Source organism: Pseudorca crassidens, chromosome 12, assembly GCF_039906515.1.
Source record: "Pseudorca crassidens isolate mPseCra1 chromosome 12, mPseCra1.hap1, whole genome shotgun sequence".
NCBI lineage: Eukaryota > Metazoa > Chordata > Mammalia > Artiodactyla > Delphinidae > Pseudorca > Pseudorca crassidens.
The window spans coordinates 71,194,691-71,220,196 of NC_090307.1; the positions used below are offsets into that span (position 1 = coordinate 71,194,691).

The 25,506-nt window shown below is 52.0% G+C and overlaps 1 protein-coding gene across 1 annotated transcript in view; it reads left to right on the plus strand.

Moving 5' to 3' along the window:
- The window catches only part of MN1 (MN1 proto-oncogene, transcriptional regulator), a 47,186-nt gene extending 27,865 nt beyond the window's left edge, over nucleotides 1–19,321 (plus strand). Inside the window, exon 2 of the mRNA XM_067700384.1 lies at nucleotides 16,294–19,321. Within this exon, the coding sequence (XP_067556485.1) occupies nucleotides 16,294–16,475 (182 nt within the window). The 3' untranslated portion in view covers nucleotides 16,476–19,321. The remainder of the gene's footprint in view (nucleotides 1–16,293) is intronic.
- The last annotated feature ends 6,185 nt before the right edge of the window (nucleotides 19,322–25,506 follow it).

Sequence of the window (25,506 nt, forward strand, 5' to 3'; positions counted from 1 at the left end):
CCTTGATAAAATTAAATATTACTTACAGTTCGTCTTGGATGCAATTTCTATACCAAGAGGTGGTGAAGCATTGGGGTGAGAACAGGCTGAGCTGGTGCCTGCTGGGCCAGGTGCTGGGCTTGTTGGTGGCTGGGTGTGAGCTGCCCCCGAAGGTGCTCGGCACCAGGACTTAAACCCGCAGTGGTGATTTCTCCCCAAGGTAGAGTGCTGGGGAGGCCTGAGCAGGAGGACACAAGCAGCCCCTTTCCCCATATTTTATATCTGAGGAGCCTCAGCAAGCAGTACCGGGCTTGGTTTTTCCAGACGCATTTTTCCACGCGTCCTGTCCTGCAAACCTCTCTGGAAGATCCCAATAGTTGACCTCCAGAAACGGGATCCAAGGTTTAGTGTTTTCTCCCCAGGGTTCAAAGCCCAGCAACACCACTTCCCAGCTCTAGGACTTTGGCCAAAACACCTTCTTTCTCTGAACCTCAGTTTTTCTCATCTGTAAAATGGGGGCAATTTTGATCATTCCATGAATTAATGTGGGGGATTGTGGGATCCGTCTGCTGTGCTGGCCAGAGAGGACTTGGGGGAGTGTCTTGTAAGATGAGACCAGTGATTGTCTTGGGTTGGAGTGAGGACTATGGAGCTGTGCACGATCAGTGCTGAGTGCTCTGAATGCCAGGTGTCAATATCAGATTGTGATTGTCACTTAGTGATGATGTGACCTTGGGTGGGTCCCTGTGGGTCTTCCAGTCTCCCTTTACTCATCATCTGGAAAACGGGAATAATGATGTGTACATTATAGGTCGTCATGAGAATAATGGAAGGTGCTGGTGAGAAGTGAGGCTTGGGGTCAGCCGCAGAGCAGGTGATCAAGAACCTGGCATCGTCACTATTATTGCTAATATTACCATCACTCTTCTTAGTCTTTAGTCACTGCATTTCCTGGCCTCTTTTTTGAGGACTGTGAACTTGGACTATCCAGAGCTTTCATGGGGGAGATGTGATGGAGAGAACAGGAAGCAGGAGGTGTGAGTTGTTTTTTTTTTTTTTTGCAGTACGCGGGCCTCTCACTGTTGTGGCCTCTCCCGTTGCGGAGCACAGGCTCCGGATGCGCAGGCTCAGCGGCAATGGCTCATGGGCCCAGCCGCTCCGTGCCATGTGGGATCTTCCCGGACCGGGGCACGAACCCGTGTCCCCTGCATCGGCAGGCGGACTCTCAACCACTGTGCCACCAGGGAAGCCCAGGAGGTGTGAGTTTTAATCCTAGCCTGACCTTGACCCATTGTCTGACCTCAGGGAAGTCCGTTTATTTCACTGGGTCTCACTTTCTTCCCCTCTGTGATTGGACTAGGTCAGATTTACAGATTCAGTGTCAAGTGCTAATCTGGATGGATTGGTTCTGGCTGCCTAGAGCATTGTGTTGAGAAAGACTCTGAGGCTGTATCTGGGTTCCATGGGAGGGAGTGCCAAGGCTGATGAGCAATGTCTGCCGTGAGCTCAAGAGGAAATAAGTTTCGGTGTGAGTCCCAGGTGGTTGATGATCCTGGAAAACATGACCCTTGTGGCTCCTTCCGGCCCAAAATTTACCTCAATCTATGGAAGCTTCCTATCTGAAAGACGTTAGGGCTTTCCTTTTGTAAGAAAACTAGTAGTCGTGGCAGCCGCTGACGCAGATTGGGAGAGACTTTGTAGATTATAATTCTGGACCAGCGCTGTCCAATAGAACCTTCTGCAGTGATGGAGACGTCCTATATCTGCACTGTCCAGTACGGTAACCGCTAGCCACAGACAGCTGTCAAACACTTGAAATGTGGTTAGTTGTGAATGAGGAATTGATGTTTAAGTATTATTTAAATTTAAAACAATTCATGTGGCTAGTGGCTACCATATTGGACAGCCTACTTCTTGACTCCTAGAGCCCCTGAATTCGTAGCGGCCCCCAAGATCATCAGCTTGTTATACCCCAAGCGTGCCATGAACTCTGGATAAGTCGTTGGGTGAAAGCCCGTTGCTTAGCAGCAGCCACCTGCCCCCAGGCAGCTGGAAACCACCTCTGCAAGAGCTTTGCTCAGGTGGGTGAGCTCTGCACAGGACGATAAATGCTTTTCCCTTCTGCTCCGCTCGCCTCCCCAGGGGGCCTGGTTCCCCAGGACTCAGACCCTGCAGTGGACAAGGCCTGGTCTGGATCAGATCCCCCCGTCAGGTCATGACATGGAGGCCAGCATCTCCTCATCCTGTGGTACCCCAGGAAACAGGCAGGTGTTTCCAGACACAGAGTGGACGGGCCAAGAGGGAAGGCCAGGTGATGGCCTTTAGGAGAATGAGAGTCATTGTTTACTCTTTCCTTCCCTTCTCTCTTCCTCCCTCCCTCTCCCTCTCTTTCTGGCGTGGGGCAAAAGGAGAAAGTCTTTGGAAACTGACTTGGCTTCACTCTGCCTTGGTCACTCCCTAGCTGTGTGATGTTGGGCAAGTCACCCTGCCTCTCTGAACCTGTTTCTACATCCTTTAAAAGGAATAACATGTGTGCACACAACGAGCCAAACAAAACCCAAGGGCAAACACTGAAAAAAAAAAAAAAGGAATAACAGCTCCGCCCTCCAAAGTTTAACAAGAGGACCCAATGCAGTGATATGCAAGAAACGTGTAGAATGGTGTCCGGGGCGTGGCTCCTTTCCCTGGAGGGTAATTTAACTGACTCCCATGCCTGGTGTCAACTTAAAGCTCATCTCAGAGGTTATCCCAGCAGGGTCAGGCTCAGGGTCTGTAGGCAGGAAGGGTGGCCGAGCGAGGGTGGTGGCCGGGACTCCCTGTGTCATCGTCCTCCAGCAGGAGGAAATTGCTGGCATTTGTCAGCCGACCCTTCGCGTTTTCCTCTCCATTAAAGGCACCTGCTTCTTGTGCCGTCCCCGCACACCAGTGGGGTCTAAAATGGGAGAATTCTAACCTCCGGACTGTGAAGGAAATCTGTTGGCTGGGTTGGGGATCTGGAGAGTAAGTGGGGGCAGTTCCTCCATTTCGGGATAGTCTGGAGGGGGTGGCCCTCCTCGGTAGATTTTGGGGAGGGGCAGTGGGCAAACCTCCTAATGAGGTCTTGCTTCATTGGCACCCAGGAAGCCTTGAAAAGTTCCTATTTAGGTCTGTCTGGAGGCCCAGGTGATGTGGTTTGAATCTTCCTTATTTTAATGATTCTTTAGGGTTTGTTCCTGCCCCCAGGAATTGGTACAGTCAGCACATATCGGTCGAGAGCTTTCTATGTGCCAGGTGCCAGGGCCACAGTGGTGAATAGGAGAGACAAGGCTCCTGATTTCATGGAACTCACCTTCTAGAGGCAGTAGCGCAGAACAGGACAATTATGAGAAGTTGGCGTTAGCACCAGATGTTACAGCCTGGTGGGCATTGGAGCCCACTGAGAGGCTTGGAGAGACCTACCTGAGTAAGGGGAAAGTGGAATTGTTAGTTAGGTGAAGGGAGAAGTGACAGTAGTGGTCCAGGAAGAGGAGAGAGCTGGCAAGAGTAGCGTTGCCACCACTTGGTGACAGCGTACTTCAAACTCCACTGTGAAACCTTCTGAATGAGGAGACAACTGAGTGCTGGCTTCGGCAGGCAGGCCAGAATCCTCTGATTTGGTCACACTTCTTCCCCCAACTTAACCTTCTCTGGCCTCAGTTTCCCCAGTGTGTAGCACCAGCCAGCCCAGTCTTCCTAGAATCCAGTTCCGCTTTCCTCAGATCACAGGGACAGAGGTCTGTGACCTCTGCCGTGGGAGGAGAGGCACTGAGTCTTAATCCTGCTTCTCCATACCTGAGACACAGGCCAAATCTCGAAAATCCTTCCAAGAGGTGGGGTACAGGTGTTGCAAAATGTGTCTGGGCCTGGGAAAATGTGACAGAAGGCGAGACTGGGGTCGGCTTAGTCACCTAACCCCCACCCTTGTGCCTGCCTCTTCCCACACTCCCTGTCTGGAAGGAATGCAGCGGCCCCCGCCTTCCCAGGTTGACCTCAGAGACACACTGTGTGCGTTGCACGCCCAGCAGGAACACACAGGGCCGAGCCTGTCCCCTCCGCCATTCCAAGGTAGAGGTTAGCTAGCATTTCCCATCAGTCTAGAGTATAATTTAGGGTGGGGAGCACCTAGTTGGGTGGCTTTTTTTTTTAATTAATTAATTAATCTCTGGCTGCGTTGGGTCTTCATTGCTGTGCGTGGGCTTTCTCTAGTTGCAGTGAGCGGGGGCTACTCTGTGTTGTGGTGCGCGTGCTTCTCATTGCGGTGGCTTCTCTTGTTGTGGAGCACGAGCTCTAGGCGCACGAGCTTCAGTAGTTGTGACACGGGGGCTCAGTAGTTGTGGCGCACGGGCTTCGTTGCTCTGCGGCATGTGGGATCTTCCCAGACCAGGGCTCGAACCTGTGTCCCCTGAATTGGCAGGCAGATTCTTAACCACTGCGCCACCAGGGAAGTCCCTTGGGTGGCTTCTTTAGGTCATAGAGTTACAGGCCTGGCAGCCGGGACTCCTGACACTTACAGTGGCAGCCCAGAGAGGGCAAGCGACGCACCTGAAGTCACACAGCTAGCTGCAGGTAGGGCTGGTGCTTGTCTTCCTGGAGTAGGGGAGGAAAGCCCAGTGTGGAGGGAAAGCAGGTTGGGGTTTGTTTTTGGCAGACACACCTCTAACCCAGAAAGCCCAAGTCCGGACCTATTGGAACCCCTGGGTGGGTGTGCCAGGCCGGGCGCCCCAGGAACTTTGGTCCCTGTTGTTTGGATGGGAGTGACCAACCAGCTTCTTCCAAGCCCAGACCAGCTTCTACTGCTCCACCCGTCTCCCTTCCCAGGCCAAGCAGATGCCACGGGGTGGTTAAAAGAATACAGACTCTGGACTCACACAGACCTGGGTTTAGATTCCAGCTCTCCACTTTCTAGATATGTGACCTTGGTCCTCATGGGGCTGTTGAGGTGATAGATGAGATCAGCCAGGGAGAAGGTCCTGGCCCAGCCCCGGGGTGGATGCTCTGCCTGCCTGGCCTCTCACCGTCCGCTTTGCGCATCGCTCTGTCCTTCCCTGAGTCGAGGCTGAGCTGAGAGGGTGTACTCAGGGGCTGAGTGCTGGGTGGCTGCCCATCTCCTCCCGCCTGATGTGGGCGACTCACATTTCCGCAGAGAGCTGACCTTTCTCCTCTTTCATTGCATTTATGGATGTGCTTTTGAATGATTAAAAAAAAATTTTCTTTTTTTTTACAACAACCCCTCTCCTCTACAAGCAGCCTTTTACTGTTTTATTAATTTTTAAGCAGGAAGGCAGGACGGTTTCCACTATAGCCAGAGAAGGAAGACCAGGGCCACATGAATGGGGAGGACATTTCTGATTCCCGAAGGGTCACCATGCAAGTCCTCACAGATCAGAGTTGTTTACATACAAACACCTTTCTCAGGAGCATGTATTGAGCACCTACTGGGTGCCTGGCTGCTCCTTCCTACTTGTGTGAACTTGGACAAGTGATATCACCTCTCTAAGCCTCAGGTTCAGGGGTTGGCAAACTTTCTCTGTAAAGGGCCTGATAGTAAATATTTAAGGTTTGTAGGTTATACAACCTCTGTCACAATGACTCAGCTCTGCCACTGTAGCATAAAAGCAGCCATAGACAAAATGTAAACATTTGAGCATAGCTGTGTTCCAATAAAACTTTATTTATAAAGACAGACGGGGGGCTGGACATACCCTGTGGGCTGTAGTGTGCTGACCCTGGCTGGCTCTTCATGAAACGGGGCTAAGAGAATAGAAGCTGCCCTCCAGAGTTATGGTGAGGAAGGAGTGAGTTTAAAAGAACAAACACGTGATAGGTGCTAATTAGTTCTTGTCTGTTGGTTAATTCTATCAAATGCCAATCTCCCAGCAGCACTGCCCAGTTGGTGTATGGTCTTATTTCACAGGTAGGGAAACTGAGAAGCAGAGGGATCAAGTGACTTGCCCTCAACCCTTCTACTCATTAATAGATGACCTGGGATGCAATCTTGCCCCCTTTGTGCCCCAATTTCCCCACTTGTATCCTCAGAGAGGATTCACTGATGTAAAAACACAGGGCATGATGATCTCATCCATTGTGCGGAGGGAACGTGGAGGCACAGAGAGGTGGAGTCTTTTGGGCCACCAGCTGAGACGTGGCAGGGCTGGGATTAGGACCCAACCTGGATTTCTTGGAGACGTGGGTTACAGGCGTCTGACTCAGAAGCTGCCAGGGAGGAATGGCAGGTCCTGCTGGACCAGAGCTCTGTCAGAGTACCATTCTCATGGGGCTGCGATCAAATCCTCCCACTTGCTTAGAGTTGGGGAGCAAGGGACCTTGTCCCCAATAAGGGGGTGTATTTGTACGTCGGGTGTCCTATGCCAGGGCCGGAATGGATGAGGTGCAAGCCTCTTGTTAATTCTGACAGATTCCTGATGCCCCTCCCCTGCTTGAAAACCTTTTTGTCTCCTCTTTGCAGGAACAAAGCCCAACGCTCCCAGTCCTCCATGACTGACTCCATTTGAGCTTTGCTGCCTCCTCTTCCTCTGGGTCCCCCAGGCCCTAAATCGGGGTCCCTGGGCAGGCCTCTGGCTCTTCTGAAACAGTCACAGCAGAGCTTGGAGCGCCCCCTCTCGCTTCTCTTGGTGCAGAGCTTTATCCTCATCCTTAAGTCCCCCTAGTGTGTCCTCTCCTCTACAAAGTTTTCCCGGATCCCCACCCGTCCCCTGGGTCCACTTTGCTCCGACAGGGATTGTCTCTGTTCTGCAGTTCCGTGTTTATCAGAACATCTGTCCACCAGGCTGGGGGCTCCCTGAGCCCAGCGCCCAGCACACAGCTGGGAGCACATGTTTGCTTGTGGTGCTTTAGCTATTATCACCATCTCGAGGATTCCCTCTTACAGGCTGCCCCAGGCCCGAGTTCGGGGAAATGATTATGGTAACTGGATATCGAGCATCCCCTGGGCACCAGGCATCTCATCCGCCTCTCCGCAAAGCAGCAATGACCAAAATCACTTTTTAGGTGAAGGAATGGAGACCCGGGGAGTCAAAAGCAGCTGATCGTGGGTCAGATAGCCCGGCAGCGACAGGGTTTGCATTTGAGCCTAAGCTTCTGTCTCCTAAGTGCATGACTGTCCCATGACTGACCCCCACGCAGAGCCCTTCCTCGAGACGCAGTGGCGCTATGGGAAGTTACCTGGGCCTACGGGCCACTTGCCTCCCTGCCGACCTGCCATGGAAAGAGCACAAAGCTTCCACAGCCCAGTGGATGGGTGACCAGGGCAGATGCCCCCAAGAACCTCCACCCAAAGCATCAGTGCTTCGAAAACGTACTTTTTAAAATTCAGACTTGTCACTGAATCTGTTTTTTTTTTTTCCCAATGGGCTAAAAGGAATGCGGTTCTAATCCTATAGAAATACATGTGTATATTTGTCTTGTTTTATAAAGATAATGGTTGAATGGCTTACCGCACAGCCGGCAGAGTGGGGAGCTCGGTGAGGTGTTGGCCCTTCTGTAAAGTTGCCCCCAGTGTACGGGTGGGATACTGGGGCTCAGAGAGGGACAGTGTCCTGCCCAGGGCCACACAGCACTGGGCCCAATGTCATGGGGGTGAACTGTGGGTGAGAAGGCAAGAAAACAGAGTGGGAAGGGCTCTGCTGGAGACAGGGCTGGAGAGAATCTCCAATATAATAATCATACTAGAAATACTAAGAGCAGCTACTATTTCTTGGGCAGCCTTGCTGCCTGGCAGTGTGTTAAGCGCTTTGCTTGCATTATCCCTGGACCCTTCCCAACAGCCCTATGAGAATAATACCGTCTGCAGCCCTATTTCATGGGTGAGAAAACTGAGGCTGGGAGGAGTTAACATCCCCAAAGCCAGTCCTGAAGCCTGGTGCTCTGGACGCGCGGTGCAGAGCTCCCCCTGCACGAGCACCCTTGATGCACCCCTGTGGACGCTGTCAGAAGGAAGGTGCAGGCTGAGGGGTCGGCTCACGGCCCCCCAGCTTGTCACGTCTCGGCAGCAGGCAGGCGGGGAGTGGCCCGGGGGGTGCACAGGGCTGCATCTGTCACAGGTCATTGGCCACGTGGCCGCAGGCGCCAGGAGAAGGAGCCTGCTGGAGGCGCTCAGGCCAGGGAGAGGGGCCTGGGCTCTGGTCCTCAAACACCACCCCAGTGCCTCCTCCTTTGGGGCTGGGGAGGATCCCTGGAATTCAGCCCCCCGCCCCAGTCCCGGTCCGGCCCCCAGCTCTCAGCAGCCTGGTCCCGGTGATGCCCTTGCTGCTTCGCCTCAGCGGAGCCCTCAGCCAGTTCTCAATCTAAGTGACAGCTGCCCTCAGCCAAGTCAACTCCAATTAATTTCCGAAGGTTTTCGGGGGCGGCTGAGCCTCTCCCCAGGCTGAGCTACCCCAGCGGCTGCAGCGAGGCCCCTTCCTCACCCTCAGGGGGCCTCCCGATGGTTGTGGGGGCCCTACCAGTCCCTCAGGAGCCCCCATGTGTGCCGTGTGCTGCCCCCATCTGATGGGGCCAATGTGGAAACGCTCGGGCAGCGTCTATGGAGAAAGCACTGAACAGGGCCTCGGGGTTTGTCCTTGGCTGCTGTGTCACCCGGGGTCCTTCTCATCCCATCTGTGTGCTTTAGGGCCCTTTCCCCAAAAGCAGGAGTGTTGATCCAGAGAGAGAGGGTGGGAGGGAGGGCGGGGGAGGGGGAGGAAGAGAGAAAAAGATAAAGAGGGAGGGAGAGAACAAGAGAAAGAGAGGCTGAGCGAGAAGGCGAGGGGGGTGGGAACGGGAGAGCTGGAGAGGAGGAGGGACTGGGTGTACCTGCCATTTGGCTGCGACATTTTACTTTTTCCTGTGACTTTGGCATCAGACAGACCTGGGAGTTACCCTGGCTCTGCCACAGGCCGGCTGTGTGACTGTGAGCCAGTGACGTCCCCTCTCTGAACCTCGGTTTCCTCCCCTGTGAAATGCCCTCTCTGCCTGGGTGTTGTGTTGGTCCAATGAGATCGGCCAAGGCCCGGCCCCCTAGGGAGCCTGAGGTCAGTGTATCTTACGGTCCCTTGTTTTGGGAGGGCACCTGCCTTAGCCTCCTGCCTTCTTTGAATGTAAAATCCGGTCACCCCAAAGGGATAGAAGGATTCAGGGGGCTTGTACATTTACTCACCACCATTCATTTCTGAGAGGACCCGATAGGCCTGGAGAGGGGGAGTGACTTACCCAAGGTCACACGGCAAGCAGGTGGAGAGCTGGGATGAGAATGTGCGTCTTCATCCACATATTTCACAAATCCTTATCAGGTGCCTACCGCATGCCAGGGCCGGAGAGACCTCGGAGAGCCCCATGGGCGTGTCTGCTCTCAGCGTCTCCATCCAGGCCAGGCTTGTGTGATCTCTACTGGTGGGAATGTTATCCGCTTCTACAGGTGGGGAAACTGAGGCTCAGCAAGCTGAGCTTGCCCAAGGTCATGGAGCTGGTGAAGCGCAGAGTTGAGACTCAGAGGGAGGAGGGAGGATTTGAGTCCAGGTTTCTGAATATGCCAAAGCTGCCGGGTATGGGGAAGGAGAGGGGTGGGAATTTGGGTGTGCCGTCTTCCTGCACGGTTGGTGGTGTTATAGACCATCTTTGTGCCATCTGACATCTGGCTTAGAGTCGCTGTTCCTGCCTCTGAGGCTAGAGCCGGTGAGTCCCCCAGACCCCGTCTAGCTCTCTGAAGGAGGGGACACGACCCAGGGACTGAACATGGACGGGCAGCCAAGGCGGGGTCCTCCTTGGGGTTGTGAGGCTCTTCAGAAGAGTTCCAGTTGGGGTGTGGGGACCAGTTCCACTGGGGTTGGGTCCCCCACATCCCCAGGGGCGGGTTCTAGGAGATGGGCCTTTGTGTTGCCTTAAAAAAGCCTTGGACTTTGTTAACCACCGACAAGAGTCTCTACTCCTGCTCTGATTGCTTGTGGCCTTTACCTGATAGAACCTGACGGAACTCGGTGAGGACCCAGGTGCTGACCTTATCCTATTTCGTAGGGAAAGAAGCTGAGTCTCAAGGAGGAAAAGTGACTTGCCCAAATTCGCCCTGCTGGGAAAAGTGCCAGGGACCAAGTTACAGGCTTCGGTCATCTGACTCCAAAGTCTCCCCATGATGTCTTCCATCTTTGGTGGCCTGTTGCTAAGGGGTTCGGAACTCAGGATTCCCCCTCTGCCCGGGGAGATGTGTCAGCACTTCCCTGTAGCCAGTGAGGCCGTCGCTGGTGGCATCATTACTATTATGGTGGCTGGTGGTGGGGTGCCATTTGCAAGCGGGGGGTGTTGGAGAAACATCACCATGAGGCTGACAGCCAGGTAGATAGATGGTAGGAGTCAGCAGAGGTGAGGAGTGTGTTCTAGGCGGAAGAAACATCAGGAGGTGGGAAGGATCTCGATATACTTTGAGAGACGGTATAGCTGAGAGGTGAGGCTGGAGGCCCAAGATGGAAGCAGGCCACGTCATGGGAAGCTGGAGACTTTATCTTGGGGGCACTGGGGAGCCATGGAAGTTTTAAGCAGGAGAGGGGCCTGCTCTGGTTGGTGCTTCAGAGTTTCTCACCCGGCTCACAGTGGAAGATGGGCGTGTGGGTCAGCGTAGCAGCAGAGAGAGCAGCAAGGTTGTTGCTGCAGGCGGGAGTGGGGGCCTGGACCAGGGTAGGGGCAACGGGGCGGGAGAGCAGTGGATGAATTTTGGAGGCAGGCTCTCCCCTCCCTGGTGCTCGACTCTAGGCTTGGGGAAGCGTGATGCCCAGAGCCAGCCTGGGTGTGATGGCCCGGCCTTTCCTGGAGATGGAGGCTAGGAGCTAGGAGCTTCTGGGGGGACATGGATGTGTCTGGGGGCCCTAAGGGACTCCCGGGCTGCAGGACAGAGGTGCCGAGAACAGGTGGCTCAGCCCTGTGGTTTCCAGGCCGGCCGGCCTGCCTCTGCTTCCAGGCCCAGTGGCCCAGCCCCCAGCTGAGTGGCAGCTGTCACAGACACCAGCGTCTTCCCCCCCACACCCCCTGCCAGGTCCAAATAAAGGAAAAACCAAAATACATTTCCCTTTGTCGGAATCTGGCGAGGGTGAGCCTGTGAGAGTCATTCGCTATTGTGTTCTGGGGCCCACACTGCTCCTTACATAAGCTTCAGGTTAAAAATACTCAGGGAATTCTAATTCCTCTCTGCCTGGGATCGCACCCCGGGGGGCCTCCCAGCCTCGGAGGGCAGGGGGTGGGGCAGGCCCCTGGCACCCAAGGAAATGAAGAAACTGCCCCACGCACAAGGCGGATGTGTGGCAGTATTAGCTCTGTCTGCCTCCAAAGCCCTGGGCTGTTGAAGTATAGTAACTATAAGAATCCTGAGAGCGGCTAACCTCTTCTGAAGGCTCATCGTGTGCTGAAGTTTTCACCCATGTGATCTCACTTCATCGTCCTCCAAGCCCATGAAGTAGGTTCCCATTTTACAGCCCAGGTTAACACCTTGCTTAGGTTATACCCTGGATTAGCACCCAGGGAGCCCCTGACCTGGGTGCAACTTGGAGCCCACATTTGACCCCCATAATCTGGCCTTCCCTCTGGGGGGCAGAGGGACAGGAGGTGGCCCGGCAGAAGTCCCCTTTCTGAGGGTTTGGGGACAGAGTGGTGGCTGTGCGTACCACCAAGGCAGCACTTCAGCTGCTGGAGTGGGGGGCGGCAGCTACCCCAACCCCCTCCCCCCCTGGAGCTGACGATGCCTGAGCATGTGGCCCACCCAAACTGGAACCCATTCCCGGGGATACTGAGTGCAGGGCAAGGCAGTGACAAGGCCTGTTTTGCTGACTTTAAAAAAAACTCAGCCCCCTCCATGGGCGGCACCTCCAGAAATGAAATTAACAATGAGATGTCCCCAGGTAAAGACATGCACATCTTTTCCCTTCTCCCTTTACCTCAGCCGTGGCCAGCCAAAGGGTCAATCAGCCGTCCCAGTTAGCACTCCAGCCAGCCGTCCCAGCCCCGCTGGTCCCTGCAGGCTGGTCGACACCGCACAAGGCAGTCCCAGCCCCGCTGGTCCCTGCAGGCTGGTCGACAACCACACAAGGCAGTCCTCTTGGTGCTGGTGGGAGTGCACTGTGTGCTAAGCACTTTACATGGATCATTTCACTTAATCCTCGTAACTGCCTCCATGACGGCCAGTCCTATTATTTCCCCCATTTCCTAGGACTGAGGTTCTGAGAGCTGAAGTGATGCACGGGAGTCCGTGCTCCCCAGACGGTAGGCATGATCATTGTGGAACCCGTAGGAGGGGTGGAATTCCATCCGTTATCCACGCGGTCACTTTTTGGGCACTGGCTCAAGGTTCTTTCCTTTCCTTTGTGGAATTTACTATCCCCTTTGTGGATAGGGAAGCGCTGAAGACAAAATCTGATGTGGTCTCATGTTGGTGGCAGGGTGAGCCCAAAGCAGCCGGTACCTGGATAGCGTGATACCAAGTCTGCAGCGTTCAGCGAGGGGGTTCTGGGAAGGGGCTGGATGGGTCAGCCAGGGCTTGTGCACGTGGAGAAAGGGCGGGGAGGGACTCTGTGGGGAGTGAGAGCGAGGTATCCCAGCTCCAGGCCCTGCCCCTGTGCGTGGGGACTCAGGTGGTCTGTTCTGGCCAGTAGGGGGATGACCTTAAAAACAGTCCCATGGTCCTTGCTTGCTGGGCAGGCATGCCAGGAAGCCTCTCATCTCAGCTCCTGTGCTGCCCGGGGTGAGGCACCTCATGGTTATACATTTTGAGTCAATGTCACCCCTGCCTCAGGAACTGACCACCCACAGGCAGGGCGTCATCGGCTCTTTCTCTTGTATGGTCTCCCCCAGCTGCCTTGAGCCAGGCCCATGGGAATCGCCATCCCCAAGTTACAGATGAGGAAATGGGGGCCAGCTGCCGAGGTTGGGGGACCCGGGATTCCACCTCGGCCTGACCTGCGAGGAATCCTGGGCTAACAGGAGAGGGCCGGTCCCAAAGCTGGTGACCTGGCCTCGGGTGACCCTTGGGCAGCTCCCTGTCCCTTGGGGTCTCAGTCTTCCCATCTGTCAAATAGGGCTGAGCAGCCCTTCACAGTCAATGCACAGGCCCCAGCTGAGCTGAACAGGTCAAATCTGCCCCTCCCCCACACAGCCACAGTCTGATAGGGGAGGCTGACAGCCAACAGTGGAAAACAGGACAACACCCTTCAGGTTCTGTGGTGTCTGCCAGTTCCGGGCGCTGAGTACCTCCAGGGTCTCCCCAGCCCTGGGAGCTGGGCGAGGGGGCGGTTTTATCTCTGGGTCCTGGTGTGGGGGCCGGCATGCCTGCTGCCCTGAGCAGTGGGGATGGAGGGCCTCTCCTGGGCCAGGTCGGGGCAGGCGCTGACTTGAGGCGGCTCCCGTGGGACTGATTTATCGGCAGCCACTCGGCAGCCCAGGGGAGCCGCAGTCCTAGGGTGTGTTGGGTTCCCCCAGCTGGAATGAATCCTGCGGGAGGATAAGTTTGGTCATGCTTGGGTTGTCAAGAACTGAAGAGTCATATTCTCTCCTAAAAACATTCCCCATGGATACCAGACTCGCTTGTTTGTTCCAGGCAGAGGCTGGGGAATCCTGTGCCCATGCTCTGTGATGTGGGGCAAGGCCCTCACCCTCTCTGAGCCCCAGGTGCCCTCTCTAAAGTGGGGAGAAGGGTCACCCAGCTGCCGGGCTTGCTGGGGGATGGAAATAGGTAATACACGGAAGTGTCCAACTGTGTGCCTGCGATGCCCTCATTAAATCCACCCCAAGTAAGAAGAGCAGCTGTCTGTGGTTTTGGCGCGCGGCATGCGTTTGAGTCGTCTGTAACTTGGGAATAAAACATCTTTAGGAAATGTGGCCATTTGGAGCAGTCTGGAGCCGCTGCTGAGCAAACCCAGCTCCCATGAGTGTCTTAGTCCTCCAGTGTCTACCTTCCTGGTGCTTCAGCCACAGAGCAAGGGAGCCGGGTGTCAGGAGCTCACGTGTGGGTCTTGTCTTTGTTTAGCTCTTGCAAACTTTGGCAAGGGCCCTCGGTTTCCTACCTGTAAAATGGGCACAAGCGTTGTTGCGTTGGCTCCTTGAAATAATGTGTGTAAAGTGAAATAAGGAACTCCTTTCAGAATCTCTCTCTCTCTCTCTGACAGATGCTACTCCTTCCCCCAATCTAGATCTCGCAATGTTCAGAACAAAATTCCTTTTGCAGGTGTTAAGCAGCAGGGTGTCACTGGGAGCAAGGCAAGCGTGGGCTCAGGAGCAGAGGTGTGAGGGCTGTACATCAGCATGGCTGGAGTCCAGGGCCCACTGTGGGTGAGGGGACCCTGAGTCTGGTATCTCTAGCTAGCTGGGGTCACAGCATCCCAGCTCCACCACCTCTAACCAGCTTGGGAACCTCAGGCTCAGAACCTCAGCTTCCCCATCCATGAAATGGGTACAAAGACTCCAGCTTTATGGGCAGGAACATGCCCAGCTGGCCAGTCTCAAGGAAGGGACAAGGCTTGGAGGCTTCTAGATGGTTGCAAGGACCCCTCACCTCCTGACTCCCCTCCCCTACCTCAGACATGAATGACAGTCCCAGCAGCCCTGTCTGGGGTTGTCTCTGTATGCCAGGACATCTGTTACAAGACCCCAAGGGATTCAGCATCACCCCCACTTTGCCAGTGAATAGAACTGAGGCTCAGAGAGGGAGATTGTTGGATCCCATCCACCCAGTGGTGGGGCTTGGATTCAAGCCGCAGTCTGTGACTCTAAGATGACTGTGCTACGATACTGTCTCCCAGCTTCACCGTCAGATGCAGGAGGAGGAGGAAGACTGTGCCTTGTTTCCTGCTGGAATCTGCAGGCTTACACCACGCCTGGCACACAGTAGGGACTCAGCTTATTAATTGAATGAAGGAAGGAAGAGGCAAAGGAGAGAATCTTCCCTCCCAGCCCCAGCTCCTCCCAAGAATGCAGGTCCCAAAGCTGGGTGTCTCTGGGGCTCCAGGGTGGGGACCCCAAACCCAGTTAGTCACACCTGGCCTTGGTTGCCTGGGCCCATCCCTCTGAGAGGATTTTCTCTGCAGGCCATGGCTCAGCTCTTGGGGGAAGCCTCAAGGCGGATCCCAGAGGGCGGGATGGGCGGGGTGACTCCTGCTTGGCACCAGGCCCTGGCTGGGCCTGCACAGTGTGCTGAGGAGGGCGGGCCAGTCATGGAGGTCAGTATCTGGGTGTGCTCCCTCGGCCGGAGCTGAGCCCCCACCGCCAATTCCAGCTTTTCTCATTTCTGCTGAGTCAGAAGTTCACCATCAGCCCATCTTCAAACCCAGCTCTGTCCCATCCTGGCTGTGTGACCTTGGGCAGGTCACCTTGCCTCTCTGAGAGTCAGGCCCCGAAAAAGGAATAATGAGAATAATCATGATTCAGTAGGCCTCAGAACAGAACTATTGGTCACTGGGCAGCAGTAAATTAGAAGTCCTCTGAAATGACTGCTCCATTCCTTCCCTGCCTCAGGACTCCCGATTCCTTGTTCTCTTCTAATATAATTCGTGCTAAGGTGTGAATGGTTGTCAAATTTCTTTTCTGTCAAGTGAGTCTAATCCAAACATTATTATGGTCTGTGCTGTTTCTGGTGCTGTGTGACTGAATGAGAAGGAAATTTAGGGGATTTTCATTGAGGGTGTAGGAGAGGAATAGACTCCCTCACCCTTATCACCTAAATTCCTTTCATGCAGCAGCTGGGGAGGGGCAAAGGGCACTGGTGTGGTTGGGGAGTCCACACTCTTAGTCTCTGTGGCTCTGAGCAGTTTGGCACTGTGTAAGGAAGTTACCAGCACGTAGCAGGCCCTTAGCAAATGTCTGTCTGGAGGATGACAAGAGAATGGGCTGTATTCGAGACCTGGACAATCCTCCCCTCCTCCGTTTCACTGCATCTGATGAACTCCTACACATCCTTCAGTGCCCAGTTTGGATGTGTCTCTTCCAGGAAGCCTTCCCAACTAACTTCAGGTCCAGTTAATCTTTTGGGAACTCTAGTCCATCAGAGATGGGCAAACCCTGAGTTTATCCGGCCTAACTCTCCTATTTCCCAAGGGGGAGGGGAAAAACAAACCCAACAGGAGGTCTTCCCTTAGCTAAGGTCTCACAGCCCAAGTCAGAGGTGACAGCAGGAGGATTCGAACCAAACATCTTTAGATCTCCTTAGACCATCTTTAGGCATGAAAAGAGGGCCTGGACATGGCCTCTCTTCTGCTTCTGCCACTTTACCCCCATTAGGGCCTCCTGCAGAGTCAAGCACACAGCTAACGTCCTCTCTTCCTCCTTTCTCTGCAGCCCACGACCTCCCTCCGAACAAGGCCTCGGCAACCCAGCCCGGCAGCCACTTGCAGTGCCTGTCTGTCCACTGCACAGACGACGTGGGCGATGCCAAGGCCCGAGCCTCCGTGCCCACCTGGCGGTCCCTGCACTCCGACATTTCCAACAGATTCGGGACATTCGTGGCCGCCCTAACTTGAATTGACAAGAAATACCCCCTCCCCAACCAGGCCCTTCCCTCCCCCTTTTCTCCCCTCTCCCCCCTCCACCTGACCCCACCCCTACCCGCCCTGTTAATTTGAAAGGGCCACTATTGCTGAGTGGATGATTTTTTTTCTAGGTTGGTACCTGCTTAGTGGCATATGGACCGGAAAGGGTTAATTTAAAGGGAAAAAAAAAAAAACCTCAAAAAATTTTTTTAAAAAAGAAATTTGTCTGCCACGGTATGTTACCAGTGTTAACCCTTCTGCAGTTAGCAAACTTTTGCTGAAGCCTTTTTCCTGCTAGATAATTCCCATTTTTCTGTAATCTTGGCATACGTTTTTTAGATGACCTCTTTCCTTGTTTTATTTTCGTGCTGCTGTATGTCCAAGTATTGTTATTTCATAATAAGACAAGAGTTGCTTTCCTTTTTTATTCTCTTTTAGTCTTGTTCCTCCCCACCTCCCTCCCCACTGCCTGTTTTTTTTTTTTTTTTTCCTTTTTGCTTTGTTCACTGCTTATTAAAATGGAAATCCTGGAGACTAGTAGTTCTGGAATATTGCCGGGTGAGAGTCAAATTGTCATCACAATATTATATATTGACACCCAACTGTCATCAGTCAGGCTGGAGCCAAACAATTAATGCCCCCCTTAGGTATTCCGCCTGGGATTTTGTTTTGTCTGTTCCCTAAGAAAATAGAGAGATATATTTTCGTTCCCACAAACACACCCTCAGCCTTCAGCTCCGTTCTCTCTTCTGCTGGAAGCTGCCTTTCACTGCCATGGAGGTGATGACGTATCCAGTCCGCTCTGTGGGAAGGAGCTGGAATGTTCAACAGTGGTGTTTTCTCTCCTTTTCTGGGCCTCTGTACAAACGCCCAGGCTCTGAATTTTCACGCTGTGCCGAGCAGCCCTCGTCCGCGTGGGGATGGTGCCTGTCCAGCTTGCAGAGCCCCTAGAGGCTGCAGGCTCCCGGCTCTGCTACGGCCAGGTCAGCTGGGTCTTGGGTGCTGGAGTTGAGGATCAATTCTTAGCCCTGACCTTTCCTGACATCTGTTCCCAGCCAGGCATTGGGGGAAGAAGGAACAGGACTGGGTTATCTCCCCCACTTCTTCCGTTCCATCTCCAACCTGGGCGGCCCCCCATCCCTGGGAAGGACCAGGCTTTCGCCGGCACTTTTCGAGGGGCTTGTTGAGTGAAGGAGCCCCCAGGCTCTGCCTACCAAGCCCCCCTCCTCCAAGCCTGTGTGTATTCTCTGCAGGGGTTTGCAGACTCCTGAGGGCTAGAGGAGGGAGAAAGGAACCGGAACTAGTGACTTTGATTCTTGGGCCTTTTTTTAAACCCAGGAATCCTCCCTTCCCCTTTTTATTTAATCTCAGCCTGTTGCAAAACCAGGGCCACGTCCTGTGCATCTCATGAAGGAATAACTTCTTTGAGCGGAGGTGTGGGAGCAGCTGGGTGAGCAGGGCAGCAGAAAGCAGGGCTCCTGGATCCATCTGAGGCCTGTCACCTGGTCCTCCCAGGGCGGTGGTCAGTGGAGGCCCAGTGTTGGGGGGGGGGCACCTTTGGGTGCTGTTGATGACTCCCAAGGGCTTGTGTGACTCATGGGGGTGGTGGGAGGCACCCAGATTCCAGGGTGGGCCAGACAAGAAGTGACTGATATCACTTCACCCAAATCAGTAACTCTTGTAGTCGATTTCAGTTTCTGTGAACAAGCATCTTGCTAAATGTGGCATTTTGAGCCTTGCGCCCCCTCCATCCTCCCCCCGCCCCACGTCCCCAGAGTTTGCAGACCCGGCTTTTTTTAGCAAGTGACCTGAAGGCTTTGGGCTCACCGTACAACACTCACATTGTTTATTTCAAAGAACTTTTCAGCAAAGGGAGAAGAGCGTACAGAAAAATCTGCCTCTTTCCATTCCCCGCTCCTGTCTTTCCTTGGGCTGGCTTTTTCGGCTCGGGTCTGAGTCTGGACGGTCCGAGGTTCTTACACCGGCAGTCTGACCAGGGTTGACCCCGGCCCCCACAGAGGGCAGGCAGAAACAGGTGATGTGAACTGATCAGTGAGAAGAAAGTGGGAGCTGACTCAGCCCCGGGTTCTGCCACCAAAGGAGAGAAAAGGTGAGGAAAAGCACCCCCCCACCCCGCCGCCACGGGCTGCAGGAGAGCCAGCCATAGTCTGAGCGAAACTCCACGACCCCTCTGATTCCACGACGTACAGCTGTTGGAGAGCTTCATCCTTTTATTTCTTAAACAGGCATGATTTCTCCTTAATTGCTTAAGGCCGGGGAGCCAAGTGTCTTGACTTCTGTCTTTGACTTGCCCTGTGTTGAGTCCATCAGCACATGGCCATCGTCTCATGGTCCTAGCAACGGAAACCCCTGAAGTTTTAAACTTTCTCGCTCCCCACGACCCCAGAATTGAACAGCTTTAAAAATAGCCTTAAGCAAAAGGATGTTATTTCATTAAATTTGGTTTAATGGAAAGAATAAAAGCAGATTAAAAACACACCCAACCCACGAGACTCCACAAACACTGGTAATCGGTACTGCATAGCAAAACTCTTCGGGAAAGAATATGAAAACGTTATTGCACATGTAAAATATGAAAACTTAACTCTGCTGTGTGTTAGGCAATCCTGTAATCTTTTTGACTCTTAAAAGAAATTCATTTCTGAAATGCTTGGTTGGAAGACTGTGACAATAGCTCATGAAATTGAGTGTTATTTTTTTCTTTCTTTTTTAAAAAAAATATGTAAAGTGCAGTCTTCTGTATTCATGCATATTGTATATACCTGTATATGTTTTCCTGAGCAGCTAAATAACAATAAATATGACGTTAATGGTGACTGTGGTACATTTGTGGGCGGGGCTTGCTTCATTTTTTTCTCCACCCCCTCCCCTTCTTCCATGGGTCTCTTCAAATTCCATGGGGGTCTGGATGATGTAGTGTGTGTGTGTGTGTGTGTGTGTGTGTGTGCGCGCGCGCACGCACGTGTGTGTTGATGCTGTTCTAAATTGGGTCATCTCAGAATTTCTCTAGTTTGCACTATTGATCTTTGGGCTGCATAAGTCTTTGTAGTGGGGGAGGGGCCGCTGCCTTGTGCACTGCAGGATGTTTAGCAGCATCCCTGGTCTCTACCCACTAGATGCCAGTAACATCTCTTCTCCTCCCCCTTCCCTGGGACAACCCCAAATGTCTCCAAACATTGCCCGATGTCCTGTGCAGGACATGACCCCTGGGGCTGAGAACCACTGGTGCAGGAGGGAGGGGAGGGGCAAGGGGGGGAAGCCATCCAGATGGCTGTGCTGTGTGATGGTTATTCTTTTGGGTCCCAGCGTTCAGATCCCAGTAAGCCTTGTTACCTCTTGCAAGTTTCGTAGGCTCTCAGCTCCTGCTTTTCCTCATCTGTGAAATGAGTAACTCATGGAGTCGTTATAGGAGACGGTTTGTGTGGACGCAGCCCGTGGGAGGGCTCTATATGCATAAACTGTTAACGGCATGCCATGATCAGCTCACGGCGCAGCTGACAGTGTTTTGGAGGTGGGCTGTTCTGTGTTGGATGCTGCTTCCTCGGCTTACAGCTGTGGGCTGTGGGCAAGTGGTTTAACCCACCTCCATTTTCTTGTCTACAATGGAGCAAATCACATCTAGCTTGAAGGTTACTATGAGCACTAGCTCACAGGCCCTATAAAAGCTCTGGCTGTCCTATGGGCCACTCTTTGGGCAGCAACTTCACTCTGGCAACTGTAGACTCAGACTTAGGTCATTGCAGAGCCTTAGTCTGCGGGGGGGGGGGGGAACTGTGGTAGGGAGGAGATAAACAAGACGAGTAAATTGACAGGTAACTGTGAGGGGGATATGCCCAATAACCCATGGTGGTACAAGGGATGAATGTCACTCTGAGAGATCCATGAACCCCATGTAAGAGGCATAGGTAAGGCTTCCTCCAGCAGGTCATGCCCAGGTAGGATTTTGAAGGATGAAAAAGAGTTCACCTTATTCATCCGAACATACAATGGACCCTAATTTGGCAGAAATTTTGTTGAATTTCTTCCCTTCAGTTTCTAAAGTTTTCTTTTTCTAAAATATTATTTATTTATTTTGGCTTCACTGGATCTTAGTTGTGGCACATGGGTTCTTAGTTGCACCATGTGAACTCTTAGATGCAGCATGTGGGATCTAGTTCCCTGACCAGGGATTGAACCCGGGCCCCCTGCATTGGGAGTGCAGAGCCTTAGGCACTGGACCACCAGGGAAGTCCCTAAAGTTTTCTTTATACAGTTGACCCATGAACAATGTGAGTTTGATGTGTGTGGGTCCACTTATATGCAGATTTTTTTCAATAGTAAACACTACAGAGCTACACGATCAGAACTGGTAGAATCCATGGATGCAGAGCCGCAGATATGGAGGAAACACATATAAAGAAAACCGACTGTAAATTATATGCGGATTTTCGGCTGAGGACAGGTCAGCATCCCAAAACCCCTCATTGTTCAAGGGTCAACAGCTTATTTGTTAGAATATAAAGTTTTAAGGACCACGGACTGGTGTATTGTTGGCGAGGGGGGAATCATGTGACACGGATGGGGCTGCAACACTGGGGTGTGTGTTGGCCCTGGGGAGGGCAGGGTGGGACTCCAGCTTCAGGCTGGTGTGTCTTGCCGGTTGGAGGAATGGTTGTCTCCTCCACCAAGCCGTGACAATTCCAGAGGGCTGAGGGTCTGTCTCACAGGGGACGATGAAGGAGCAGTCAGGTGGAAGGTGGCCCTCAGCCCTTCCAGAGCTGGGAGGTGGTACAGAAAAGGTACCCCATCCCACTTTCTTTTTAAAAAGATTGGAAAAGGATCCCAAGACCAGAGTAAAACATGATTTCCCTAACTGACGAGGGAATTAGCAGGAAGGACCCCACTTGGGGCACCACAACTGCACTGTAAAGGAGATAGAAGGTGTGAGAGATGCCAAGCTTTTGTCACCAGACTGGGCTGACCTGACCCGGAAGTGATTGGGAGCGAATACCCAATTCTGCATGTATAACAAAGTATCATAGGATGGGGATAAGACCCTAACATGGCAATTATAATATAGTCTGATGAGGTATCCCAGGAACCTTGGAAAAGATTTTTTGTTGAGATAAAAATTTGTATAACACAAAACTCACCATTTTAATGATTTTAACCTGTATAATTCAGTAGCTTTTAGTATATTCACAATGTCATGCAACCATCATTGCTGTCCAATTCTAGAACATTCTTATCACCCCAAAGAGAAGCCTCATACCCATTTGCAGTCAATCCCAATGACCCTAGGTAACCCCTGGCAACCACTAATGTACTTTCTGTCTCTGTGGCTTTGCCTATTCTGGACATTTCATATAAGTGGAATCATATAATATGTGGCCTTTTTGTCAGACTGCTTTTACTTAGCACAATATTTTAAAGGTTCACGGCTTTCTGTGGCTAAATAACATTCCATTGTATGACTATACCGCATTTTGTTTATCCATTCACCAGTTGAAGGTAATTAGGGCTGTCTTTACTTTTTGGCTATTGTAGGAAGCGCTGCCATGGACATTCACATACACGTTTTTGTGTGGATGTACTTTTTCAATTCTCTTGGGTATCTCCCTAGGAGCAGAACTACCTGGTCATAGAAACTCTGTGTTTACCTGTCACACTGTTGGCTGCAGCAGCTACAGCATTTTACAGCTTGGAAGGAGGTTTCGGTTTGTTTTCTTAACCAGGGTTCCCCACTCGCCCTTTTTCACAGTTAAAAAAATTGAGGGATAATTTATGTACAAAGAAATGCACAGATCCTCAGTGTGTAATCTGATGTGTTCTCACGTGTCTACACCTGTGTAACCCAAAGCTCTATCAATATTATACACTATGACACACTTCCCAGAAAGTTCCCTCCTGTTCCTTTCCAGTCACTAACCCACCCCTAAAGTAACAAGGGATCGGATTTCTATCACCATTGCTTTGTTTTGCCTGTTCTTTAATCTTGAATATCCTGTAAACAGAATCAAACAGCCTGTACTCTTAGGGGTCTGATTTCTTTCACTCTGTATAATGCTTTTGAGGTTGCATGAGTCAGTAGTTTATTCCTTTTTATTGCTGTGTAGTAGTTAATTGTATGGATATAACACTGTTTATTCATTCACCTGTTGATATGCATGTCAGTGGTTTCAGTTTGGGGTTACTAGGAATAAAACTACTATGAAGACTTGTGTACAACTTTTTGGCTGAGTCATATAGGAGGTGCATGTTTTCCTTCTTAAGAAACTGTCAAACCATTTTTCAAAGTGGTTGTGCCACTTTGCATTCCCATTGGCAGCATCTGAGAGCTCCAGCTCCTTGTAACATCCTTGCCAACACTCGCTACTATCTATCTTTTTAACTTAGCCAGTCTAGTGTGTGTGTGTGTGTGTGTGTGTGTGTGTGTGTGTGTGTAGTGATATCTCATTGTGGTTGTAATTTTTATTTCCCTAATGATGTTTCATGTACTTTCATGTGTTTATTTGCTCTCTGTATATCTTTTTTGGTGAAATGTCTGTTCAAATCCTTTGTCCAATTATTTATTCGGTTGCTTGTCTTTTTGTTATTGAATTCTAAAAGTTCTTTATATATTCTGGATACAAACCCCTTCTCTGTGTGTTGCAAATATTTTCTCCCAGTCTGTGGTTTTTCTCCTAGTGTCTTCTGAAGCGCCAATGTTTTAAAATTTCACAAGTTCCACAAAGTCCATTTTATCAAGTTTCTTTTATGGTGAGAGCCATTTGTGTCTTCCCTGGGGTCCTGCTTTCTTCTAGTAGCTTTATGGTTTTACATTTAGCTTTCACGTTGAGTTTTCTATGATACATTTTAAAAAATTTATTTATTTATTCGGCTGCGCCGGGTCTTAGTTGCGGCATGCAGGATCTTTGCTGCTGGGTGCGGGATATTTTTAGTCGCGGCATACCGGCTTCTCAGGTGCTGCATGCGAACTCCTAGTTGCGGCATGTGGGATCTAGTTCCCCGACCAGAGATTGAACCCAAGCCCCCTGCATTGGCAGCGAGGAGCCCCAGCCACTGGACCACTAGGGAAGTCATTTTGATTGAGGTTTGCATATGGCATGAGGCAAAGGTAAGAGTTCTGTATTTCCAGAATATCCGATTGTCCCAGCATCATTGGTTGAAGAGATTTTCCATTCCTCCATTAGACTGTTTCGGCACCCTTGCTGAAAATCATTTGACTGTATATGTGGGGGGTTATTTCTGGACCCTCTGTTCTATTGATTTAGTTGCCCCTCTTTTGCCACATGGATACATGTTAAGCTGGGGGTCACACGGGAGTTTTGGTATGCTTTCTCTGAAGAATGGACAAGAGAGGGAGTCTAGAAGAAAGGGATCAGTGTGTCCTACCATAATTCTAAAATAAACACTTTGAAAACATGACAATGTCACTGTTGCCCCTGGCCTGAGAACTTTTTTTTTTTTTTTTTGAAAATGAGGTCAACTCATCTGAGAAAGATGTTGGAGACTGAAAGATGTTGAGACTCCTTGCACCAATGGAAAGGCTTGGAGAGAGTTGAGAAAGGAGTGACTTCATCATTGTGAGGCTGGGGATTGCTCAAGGCTGCATTTGGGCACCTCATGTGCCATCCTGCCCCAGGCTTCCCAGAAACATTGCTCAGTCTCTCCATTTTTTTTTTTTTTTTTTTTTTTAGCGGTACGTGGGCCTCTCACTGCTGTGGCCTTTCCCATTGCAGAGCACAGGCTCCGGACACACAGGCCCAGCGGCCATGGCTCACGGGCCCAGCTGCTCCGCGGCATGTGGGATCTTCCCGGACCGGGGCACGAACCCGTGTCCCCTGCATCGGCAGGCGGACTCTCAACCGCTGCGCCACCAGGGAAGCCCAGTCTCTCTATTTTATACGCAAAGAAACGGAGGCTCAGAATGTCCAGTTCAAGGTCATGCAGCAGGTCAGCAACAGAGCCAGAACCAAATACCCTGCCTCCCTGCCTCCTGCCACTAACTGTCCCTTGTCCCAAGACCTGGGCCCAAGCTAACTGGAGGGCAGGGCAGCTCCACACAGGAGGAAGTTTGTTTTGTTCACCTCAGTACCTGCAGCAGCCAGCACAGGGCCTGGCACGCAGTGGAACCGCACTAGATATGGGTCGAATGAAAGGCGCTGTTGGTGGTTCCCTCTTTTTTGCTCGAAGGCCTCCTCGCCTTTGGCTGCTGTTGGGTTAATAGGTGGAGAATGGGGCTTGTGTCTGGGGGTGGGAGCTGATTGTTCAGACTCTGACTCTGGCTGATGTACACTCCCGGGGCCACTCACGGCTGTGCTCACAAAACCCACAACAGGTGATAAATGAATCCTGTTATGAGACGGAAGATAGAGGAAGGAGAAGGAGATAGAGGGTGACAAGGGATTGCTTAGGAATGCCTCCCTGAAGAAGGTCAGGGGAAGAGACAAAGAAAGTCAGGGAGCGAGCCAAGCAGATATCAGGACAGCGGGAACAGCACGTGCAAAGGCCCTGTGGTGGGAGTATCTCTGGCACATTGGAGGAAGAGTGAGGTGGCCAGGATGATAATGTTCTGATGGGCCGAGAGTTTGTAGAGAGGCAGAACAACAAGGGGCTTTCAGAAACTCGTCCCCGTCCTCTGAATCTCTTCCTCTGGTACATTAAAAGACAAGAACTGAAATAAACGTCCTCTTTTTCTCACCGTTCTCTCCTGGGATTCCAGAGTTTTGCTTCTGACCCCACTTGCTACCTTATTACCTGGGCCTGACCTGTGTCCCAGGGTCTCTGAGTCTATGGCTCCACTCAAACGTCACTGGTTATCAGCCATTCAACCCACTTTATTTTGCCAATGGAAGTGATACAAAGATCTGTGTGTGCAGAGGTTGCCAGGCCCCAGGGGACAGCACCAGGGTCTGGGGATGCAGGGAAGGGGAGGTTCCAGGGAATGGCTGTGATGCTCCTTGACTTGAGCTGGGAGCTCAATTTTAGATATTGATGGTTTGGGGTTTCAGTACAATTT